Below are 10,693 nucleotides of genomic sequence, written 5' to 3'. Positions count from 1 at the left end.
TCTCTGTGTCCTCTACACAACCCGCTTTCCCACTAATCTTTGTGTCATCTGCAAATGTTGTTACACTACACTCTGTCCCCTCTTCCAGGTCATCTATGTATATTGTAAACAGTTGTGGTCCCAGCACTGATCCCTGTGGCACACCACTAACCACTGATTTCCAACCCAAAAAGGACCCATTTATCCCGACTTTCTGCTTTCTGTTAGCCAGCCAATTCTCTATCCATGCTAATACATTTCCTCTGACTCCACGTACCTTTATCTTCTGCAGTAACCTTTTGTGTGGCACCTTATTGAATGCCTTTTGGAAATCTAAATACACCACATCCATCGGTACACCTCTATCCACTATGCTCGTGATATCCTCAAAGAATTCCAGTAAATTAGTTAAACATGATTTCCCCTTCAACTAATTTACTGGAATTGGAGCTCTATAAGAATGACTAATAATCAGTCTGTGGTCATGAGCCTGATCCATTTCATCCAGGTAGTTTCAGATGTACTGAATGTAACACAATCCCATCTTTCTAAGGGAGTTAGGTTCTCATTAATAAATATAGCCACTCCTTCATCTTTCTGAATCCCTTGCAACCCATTGAACTGAATCTCTGAACCTACCCTGTTTAGAGTGAATGAAAGAAAAAGGGAGAGTCTGTAAAAACACACACTAGCTAGAACTACACTCCCCAGCATGCTGCGTCCCCGTCACATTACACCATTTCCTCAGGCAGGGTGGGGTCAGTTGCAGCTGTACGAGTTGGAAAGTATGAGCTCACATTTCTAGTGGTTTTTAACTTGAGTTGTGCTTTTACAGACTTGGGAGAACTCTTTGCTGAGCTAGGTTACGAGACATTCTTTTACTGTAAGTATGTTTGATACGTTTTAAAACATAACGGGGGAAGGGAAAAGGCAGAGCAAGGTTTGTCTTTTCTGCTCCGTTTAACAGAATAGATGCAAAAATGTCTAGATTAGAATTTGGTTGTATATTTGAATTAAACAATACAAAATGGTAACCCAGAAGAAACTCTGAAGTGACATATTTTCTAGTTAACTTTTCTACAAACTTTCCTTTTGTGGTTACTTCACTGACATGTTTTTGCTCTGTTTGTTTTGACTAGACTAGAAAAATGGCATCGAAAGGGAAGGTAGGTCAAATATTTGCAACAAATTGAATGAAAAAGCTGCTTTGTTTATACACGTGATTAAATTGCAGCTTGATTAACTTTTTAAATTTGCTTTTAATGTGGAAAACTTAAATTGTTATTTTTAGTTTCAGTAACGTCAGACTGAATACTTACAGTCATGTGAGACAGAAAAGAGTCAGACCCACATTTTCCAGTTAATACTATGGCAGGGTGAATTGCTGCAGATTGCTTTTTATAAAATGGGTGGAAATGTTGAACTGATTCCAAATATTTGAAAAAGGCCATACAAAACTTGAATCCAGGCACACTGGGACTGCTAGACTGGATTTTGCTGTGCCTCATTTCTCCTCTTTACCCTGTACCCCCACCCAAAAAAAGGTATTGACTTATCAGGGTATGATTCCATGGTGTCGGTAATCCCAGTTACCTGACCCAAGTGGGTGTAATGTGAGCCTTGCAAGTGAGTGTCAGCAGGCTATTTGACAGGCGGAGGGGGCACAATTGAGGCCAATCCTGCCCTAATCTGATTCCAGATGTGCATTTCAGCTGTTTCTCTTCCTCCCCCAACCCTTCCCTAACCCAGTGATACTAAGGCTAATTATAACATCAAATTGCGATCCCAGCTGAGATACCTGTGGATTGAACCTGAGACTTTGATCCTTTGGCTCAGATACTTACTCGATAAATGTGCTGAGACTTTTTGGGGGAGGGGAGGGTGTGGCGATGGGAGCCGTAATATCTCTGACTGATGCTTGTTGCCATTTTTGTTCAGATGTGAGGGCAGTGTGGTTTGTGGTGTTTTTTTTCTCCACGTAGTGCCAGCGCTGCTCTGACTGCACTGTCCTCAAGGCCAAAAAGGACAAAGCTCATGATTAGAGTGTGGCAGCTGTGAACTACATCAACTAGTAGTCTGGTGTCTTAGCAGATTGGATGACCGAGTGAATTCCTTCCCACACACTGAGCAGGTGAATGACCTCTCCCTAGTCTGAACTTGCTGGTGTTTTAGCAGATTGGATGACCGAGTGAATTCCTTCCCACACTCCAAGCAGGTGAATGGTCAAATCCAAGTGTGACATCCCTACAGAATCATGTTTATTCTGATAGTTGGCTGATGTTAATAACCCTTCAAGTAGGCTGGAGTTTAATATTTTGATATTTCAAATAACAGTGTGTTGATATTTGATGTCTCCAAGATAAGAGGAGACTAATTGATGTCCTGTTACTAACTGCTCCATTTTTGACCGGGGCCCAGGAGAGACAAAGGCCCAGGGGCAGCATGGGCCAGCCCACACTGGATCAAAACCTAGCTGTCAAGCCCGTGTGGTGGTTGGTGTGCAACGACCACCCCACGTTAAAAGAATCCACGCGCAGGCATTTTCCACCCTTCAATATGTAATTCATGCTCTAGAATGTCAGGCCCCTCATTGAAACACTTGTGAACTCATCCTTTTTTGGTGTGGAAGCGGGTCATCCTCGATACGTGGGACTGCCTAATACAGGTGCAGCGCCCCGAATCCGGAACCCTCGGGACCGAGTCTGTTACCGGATTTTGCATTTTGCCGGATTTTGGAACGTCTTTCTGACGTCACGAATCCGGAAACACCCGAGCCCAGGTTCGGGTATTTCCGGATTTCGGAACCTCAGCAAGGGGGTATTCACCGGGCGATGAGGTCGTTGGCCGGGGCCCCGCTGCCGAGGAGGGACTCTGGTGGGGCTCGGGTGGTGGCGAGGCCCGAGACCGGCGGGTCCGGATTCCGGAACATTTTACGGATTCCGGACAACCCTGCCACCAATTGGTACGAATTTTGGACGCTCAACCTGTACTATACTAGTAGCCTGGCTATTGTCACCAAACTTCACTGCTGTTGAATTTAGTCTGACAAAGCAGGAATTTGTGAGAAATCAACAGTGAGTGTCAGATAGGTTAGAACTAGAATGCTGCTCGATATAATTGTTGCTTTATTGGGATTGTGAATAAAACTACACATACTCTAAGTCTATCATTTCTCAGACAAACATTGATCTTAAACACTAGTTTATCATGCTTTTTGTTTAATCTTTGTATGCATTATGCATGTTTAAAATAAAGGTTGCCTTTAATTAGGCTTGCTCCTTTTCAGTACAGTATCAGGTACTTAGTTGAGTGGAACATTTGCACAACAAAGGGATTTTTATTACATCTGGGGCATCTGATTTCAAATACATTTTATTTCCCCCAAACAACGTTCTCATATGCCAGCTTGTGTTACTTTTCATGGAACGTTTCAACTTTATTTGAAACGTTGTTGCATTCTGGTGCTTTTAAGTGAGTAGCTGATAGATGAAAGAGAAACTGGCTTTGGATTTTTCTCTTGCTGTGTCCAGTGTTGTGGCTTGGAATTTTTTTTTAATTATAGGAATTTTTTATAGTGTGCATAATTTTTTAAAGTTTTCTTGAGTATAATGTCCCCTCTCCTTTTTACAATTGGCAGTGGCTAGGCATAATACTTTAGCTAATGACTTTGCACCTATAGGTGACCTCAGCAGTACAGAGACACTGCTCCGTGACAACTGATAGTGCGAGACATTTACGTGGAACACAATCTACCATTGACCAAACTAGCAGTAAATCTGCTGCCACCATCCTGGAGAGAAATCCATTTGTTTCTGTATTTTCCCAGATTTTGCTATCTTGTGAAGGGATTGACTGCTGCTGATGTGTGGTTCCACAAGCGGCAATTTTAGCCTTGTGGGAAGTGTAGCCGTACCCAACCCCTGCAATTTTTAACTCCTAGTTTGTCGGGAGCAAAGTGATTGCCTGCTACAAGAATGTGGGGGCCTCCTAAATATTGAAATGTTAGGACCCTATGATTTAATTTGGACCCTGACGTAATTTTAATGCTGAAATGTGTGATTAGCACATAATATCTAAGCTGCCAGCAGGAGTGCTCCTACTTGTGCCTTCCATGGCCCGGGAATACCTCCTTTCTTACTTTATCAGGGACTGCTTCCATGGGTCCCTGATGGCGTCTGGCTCCTGCCCCAATTCCCACTCCCACCTGCCGGCATTGGCCTCATTTCTGCTGGCTTCAGTGGAGCTAAAATGGTATGGGCCTCATGCTGAATCCTCCATGGGGATTCCCACGCTCTATCCACCTCGCCTGCCCCAAACGGGGTTTAGATTTTTGTCATTGCTCTTCTATGAAGCACCTTGAGACATTTTTCTATGTTAAAGGAGCTAGATAACTGCAAGTTGGTGCTGGCAGCCCTCCAGTATTTCTTCAAAGGACCCATCCATAAAAAGCCAATGTTTGTGGCCTGTTCAACTGTGGAGTGCATTGCAGCCAAGCCCAATCCTCCACAGTGCAGACCCTTTCCAGCAAATGTCACTGGACAACGGTCAGGAGCAGGAACCTTGGTCTGATATTGTTTGTCTTTCCTAGCCATGAGTGCTGACACCAATTGTACTGCCTACAGTACCATCCTTGGCTGAGATAACCATACTCCGCACATATCCGAATGTGAAGGTGAAAAAAACTTGTGACCTGCAGAGCTCGCTATTATGGGAAGGCGGTATTATTAAATAATAATTTCACGGCACCTCCAAGTGAATGTTACACTAATGGTACACGACTTTGTTTTCAGGCCAGTCATTCCATTTTCCAATTCTGTTTTGTTTAATAATACCCATACTCCTTATTCCATTGAATTTAAATATTAAATATAAATTGTACCATTGTAATGCAAATATCCCATGCACCTACAATTAAGAAAAAAACATCAAATTGCCAATAACAATGAGTGGGCCTCACTCTTCACTTGTATATAAAGTGTATATCACGGCTGAGCATAATCCTGTTCTCAACTGGGCTCCACATGAGCACTTTCTCGCAATGGTCACTGGATAGTGATCGGGAGAAGGATTGCTGGCTCCAAACCCCTTCCTAAAACAGCTGATTGTAATGCCCCAACTCAACACTGGTTGAGACTGGAACCTGCACAGGCCGGGGGTTAAAATGCAGTCGGGGCCCCGATTTTTGTCATCTGATCTGTCTGCGTCAAGCCAGATCCCGCTGCCTTCCGCTGCTTACTAAAAACAGCATGTTCAAGTTACAGCCTGGAGGAACGCAGCGGGATTGGAAGGGGTAAGTCACTGCTCCTATTTTTAACTGCCTATCCGCCTCTGTCCTCTGGGCGAGCAGGGCTAAAATCAAGCCCAATATGTTAAATATTTCTATCTTGTAATGTGTCACATAGTGCCATCATCTTCAATTGGTAGAACAATTGAAATAGACTTTGAAGTAAGACTTTTTGGTGAGTTGAAAAGCAAAGCATTTAAAAGCAATATTGGTGTGCTTACAATCTCGTGTAGATTTTCCTCTCCTTTCTTGCTTTATTTGATTGTGGCCTGTTGCACAGCTCTCTATCCTTCTGATTAATCAATCTCTTTGGTATTGATTTAGCTAATAATTTTTGAGATACAGTGATTCCAGTTGTCAGAACTCTTAACGATCTAGCTCATTCCATGGACCAGTTTAAATGTCCATGATCTCCAATTTTAAACAGTCTTTACTTGAATAATTTCTTCTGCCCTGTTACTATCTTTCCCCCCCTCTTCCTTGCACCAGTCGATCAAAAGTTTCCCTGCACCAATCTGTTCCTTGTAGCCCTCAGAGTAGTTTGAGTCTTGAACTCTCCAAGATCATCAGGTGTGAATTTAGGTAGTTAAGTTTAGGGGGCTATTTTACTGAGGAAGGTTTTGCAGCCAATTTTTTCCTCGTCCAACATCCCCAAATGTGAACACTTCCAGCAGGGGTGGAGGTGGGAACTCAAGAGCCGGCGAAGCATTGGGGGCTGAAGGAGCATCGGGAGAGGGGTGGTTGGGACTCGGGAGCCAGAAGAGCATTGGAGGCCAGAGGAGCTTCGGGGGGAAGGGGCAGGAGTTGTGACTCAGGAGCATCGGGACTGGAGGGGGGAGGCCGGGAAGGTGATTGTCAGCCACAGAGGAGGATCAGAGGCCTCGGGGAGGGGAGAACAGAGGTCTCGTGGGTGGAATCGGAGGCCTTGGGATTGGAGGTCAGAGGAAGATTGGATGCCTCCGGGTGTCCGATCATGAAGCGTGGTTGAGGCAGGGAAGGCAGCGGCTGCCTGTGCGGCAGGCCACTCGGCTCGGGATAGGAGCGGCAAAAATCGGGTCATCCCTTTGGCCAGGGATAAGTGCGACGAGCAATGGGACGCTCTGGGAGGGCGAGGAGCTACTGCGCATGCACGCAGACTCCACTGTGCATGTGCACAGCTGCCGGCACTGTTTTCGGCGCAGGGCTGTAGCTCCGCCTCCCACTGTGATTGCCACGCCAAGCCCAAGGACGGTCCACGGAGCGGGGAGAATAAGGAGCTACATTTTTGGCCCCGTTTTAGGAGCAGAAAGTCGGCGCGCCTCGGATAAGTGCGCCGGAAAAAGGGGTTGGGGAAATTTGGGTCCTATGTTCCTTCGGGACCACCAGGTACTTTTGTTAAAAAAATTTCAGTTAGAGGCGTCTGCAGGAAGCCTCCGACCGCAATTTATGGGCCAATGTTAAATGTTGAGCATGAGCCAAGGTAAGTTAATATTTTTGTTGAAGTCAGTCAGCTTGCTTAAAGTACTGTCTATGGAGAGGCAGTGCACTTTGCCTAGAAGTGTAGTGCTGGGTTTCTAGATCTTCTGAATTTGAAGTACAGTATCCTCATTTTAAAATAAATAAATAACGTATACTTCCTTGGACTGAGGTAGCTGTTCTTTGATCCAAATTAAGAAGGATAGAAGGGGAGAGCTTTAGGACAGCAGAGGTGTCAGAATCTAAACCATGCAGAGATAGCGTATTGTACTGTACACGAGAACAAATTAAAAATTTGAATTAAAAAGGCACTATCCTGGTTAATACTTCCTCGAGACAAAAAGTAGCTTTTGGGCAGGTGAAACACAGTGGATGATACTAACTTTCATGGTCGAGACAGGTACAGTACTGCCCTTCACCTTGTGGATAAGTTATTTTTATTGTGCAGGCTGCTGTTAATTCTATGTCCTGGTTCGCCTCTCCATCCTGGAATGCTCCCTTTCTCACAGGGAGCAGATGTAAAACTTGTCTGTTATTCTTTGAGGACAGAGGTGTAACCACTGGTGGGAATGAGTGGGATTCACACATCTGCCCCTCCCCAAATCTTTTGCCCTGAGTTCTAACCGCTTTCCCTTCCCAGCTCCAGATCTGTTGATCGAATTTTTTTCCCCCTTTTTCATCCTCCCATACTCTCTATATAGTATGCCGCTTCCTTTCCATCTCCATATCAAACTTGGCGCCTGCTCATTAGACACGAGTTAAAACCTTGTTCCCATTTTAAACAAAATGGTTTCAGATCACTTTATATGGTATCTGAAGTGCTTACACCAGAGTTGTCTACAATTTAAAGCTAAACACTGGCATCTTCTTAACGTTATCTGGAATCAGCTATCATGGTTTTTTGTGCACCCAGATATGGGAAACGACAGAAATTCCTGTATCTTTTTTTCTTCTATCTCAATAAAATCGTACAACTTAACTGCTTGATCTCTGAATAATTTTATTTTAAATCATTTTCAACTTTGGCAAAACTGCTGTAGCATTAGTGGACATATTGGCCTGTGGTAAGATGACAGCAGCATGACTAATGTTTGCTGCCCTAATTCTATTTTGAAGGATAATTCTCTAAGCATTACTGCTATTAATTTAAAAAAAGAAGTAAGTTGCACTATTAAACTGAGTATCTGGGCAAAAGTTATGTTGAGCCACGAGTATGCTCCTGTCCAGCATTAAACTTTAAACATCTTGCTGTAAACTATTTAAATTTTATAAAAATGGGAGGCAGAGTTAAGTCCACTGTTGATCAGATTGTTCCAAATGAGAATTTTGGCAACATGGCATGTTGGCTAACGAGTGATAGATCACTAGTAGCGCACACGGTTAGCATAGTTTTGGTTCTTTTATGGGAATAGGTATGATCACCTGGCACTGGATGGATAGCTATCTTCATCTCAAGTTTAGGTGTTCAAAAGGCCTCTTAAACCAACTGCATAGAAGTATTCACCTAGAGATTTAGAGTAGAACATCTAAAATGATTCAACTTTTCTTGGAAGCTGCATTTTCATAAATGCCTCCAACCATTGCCTCAAATCCTAGTAAACCTAGTATCAGATATCCAATATACGTGTTCATCACAGGAGCTTTTACCTGTCGGGTGTTCACAGAATCATAGAATGGTTTCAGCACAGAAGGAGGCCTTTAGGCCCGTCAAGTGCATGCCAGCTCTCTGCAAGAGCAGTCCAGCCAGTCCCACTCCTCCGCCCTTTTCTCAGACCTGAAAATTCTTTTACTTCAGGTACTTATCCAATTCCCTTTTGAAAGCTACGATTGAGTCTACCTCCATCACCTTTTCAGGCATGGCATTCCAGATCCTAACCACTCGCTGCGTAAAAAGGTTTTTCCTCATGTCGCCTTTGGTTCTTTTGCCAATCACCTTAAATAAGAACATAAGAAATAGGAACAGGAGTAGACCATGCGACCCCTCGAGCCTGCTCCGCCATTCAATAAGATCATGGCTGATCTGATCATGAACTCAGCTCCACTTCCCCGCCCGCTCCCCATAACCCTTAACCCCTTATCGTTTAAGAAACGTCTATTTCTCTCTCAAATTTATTCAATGTCCCAGCTTCCACAGCTCTCTGAGGCAGCGAATTCCACAGATTTACAACCCTCAGAAGAAATTTCTCCTCATCTCTGTTTTAAATGGGCGGCCCCTTATTCTAAGATCATACCTTCTAGTTCTAGTCTCCCCCATCAATGGAAACATCCTCTCTGCATCCACCTTGTCAAGCCCCCTCATAATCTTGTACGTTTTGATAAGATCACCTCTCATTCTTCTGAATTCCAATAAGTAGAGGCCCAACCTACTCGACCTTTCCTCATAAGTCAACCCCCTCATCCCCAGAATCAACCTAGTGAACCTTCGCTGAACTGCCTCCAAAGCAAATATATCCTTTCGGAAATATGGAAACCAAAACTGCACGCAGTATTCCAGGTGTGGCCTCAGCAATACCTTGTATAGCTGTAGCAAGACTTCCCCGCTTTTATACTCCATCCCCTTTGCAATAAAGGCCAAGATACCATTGGCCTTCCTGATCACTTGCTGTACCTGCATACTATCCTTTTGTGTTTCATGCACAAGTACCCCCAGGTCCCGCTGTACTGCGACACTTTGCAATCTTTCTCCATTTAAATAATAACTTGCTCTTTGATTTTTTTTTCTGCCAAAGTACATGACCTCACACTTACTGACATTATACTCCATCTGCCAAATGTTTGCCCACTCACTTAGACTGTTTATGTCCTTTTGCAGATTTTTTGTGCCCTCCTCATACATTGCTTTTCCTCCCATCTTTGTATCGTCAGCAAACTTGGCTATGTTACACTCGGTCCCTTCTTCTAAGTAGTTAATGTAGATTGTAAATAGTTGGGGTCCCAGCACTGACCCCTGTGGCACCCCACTAGTTACGGGTTGCTAACCAGAGATTGAACCATTTATCCTGACTCTCTTCTCTGTTAGTTAGCCAATCCTTTATCCATGTTAATATAATTACCCCCAACCCTGTGAACTTTTATCTTGTGCAGTAACCTTTTATGTGATACCTTGTCAAATGCCTTCTGGAAGTCCAAATACACCACATCCACTGGTTCCCCTTTATCCACCCTGTTTGCTACATCCTCAAATAATTCCAGCAAATTTGTCAAACATGACTTCCCCTTCATAAATCTATGCTGACTCTGCCTGACTGAATGTTGCTGTGTCCTCTGATTCTTGACCCTTCCAATAATGGGAACATTTTCTCTCTATCTACTCTGTCAAGACCCTTCATGATTTTGAACGGCTCTATCAAATCTCCTCTCAAGTTTCTCTGCTCTAAGAAGAATAACCCCAGCCTCCAGTCTATCCACATAACTGAAGACACTGATCCTTGGAATCATCTGGTTACTCTTTTCTGCACCCAATCAAATCCTTCCTAAAGTGCGGTACACAGAATTGGACACAATACTCCAATTGAGGCTGAACCAGTGTTTTATAAAGGCTCATCATAACTTCCTTGCTTTTGTACTCTATGCCTTTATTTATGAAGTCCATGATCCCGTATGCTTTTTTAACTGCTTTCTCAACCTGCCCTGCCACCTTCAATGATTTGTGCACATATACCCCCAGGTCTCTGTGTTCATGCACCCACTTTAGAATGGTACCCTTTAGTTTATAATTGCCTCTCCTTGTTCTTCCTACCAAAAAGAATCACTTTGCACTTTTCTGCGTTAAATTTTATCTGCGACATGTCCACCCATTCCACCAGCCTATCACTATCCTCCTCACTGTTCATTATACTTCTAAGTTTTGTGTCATTTGCAAATTTTGAAATTGTGCCCTGTACACCCATGTCCAAGTCATTAATATATATCAAGAATAGTAGTAGTAGTCCGAGTACCGACCTCTGGGGACTCCACTGTATACTTTCCTCCACT

At 43.6% G+C, this 10,693-nt stretch overlaps 1 protein-coding gene across 1 annotated transcript in view; it reads left to right on the top strand.

The window, feature by feature from the left end:
- Nucleotides 1–737: 737 nt before the first annotated feature.
- Nucleotides 738–10,693, top strand: part of LOC139247795 (annexin A5-like) — a 66,500-nt gene continuing 56,544 nt past the window's right edge. The window contains exons 1-2 of the mRNA XM_070871786.1: nt 738–862; nt 1,119–1,145. Of these exons, the coding sequence (XP_070727887.1) occupies nt 1,128–1,145 (18 nt within the window). The 5' untranslated portion in view covers nt 738–862; nt 1,119–1,127. The remainder of the gene's footprint in view (nt 863–1,118; nt 1,146–10,693) is intronic.

The sequence above is a fragment of the Pristiophorus japonicus genome, chromosome 2 (genome assembly GCF_044704955.1).
Source record: "Pristiophorus japonicus isolate sPriJap1 chromosome 2, sPriJap1.hap1, whole genome shotgun sequence".
Taxonomy (NCBI): Eukaryota; Metazoa; Chordata; class Chondrichthyes; family Pristiophoridae; genus Pristiophorus; species Pristiophorus japonicus.
This window is presented reverse-complemented; position numbering and strand designations above follow the sequence as displayed.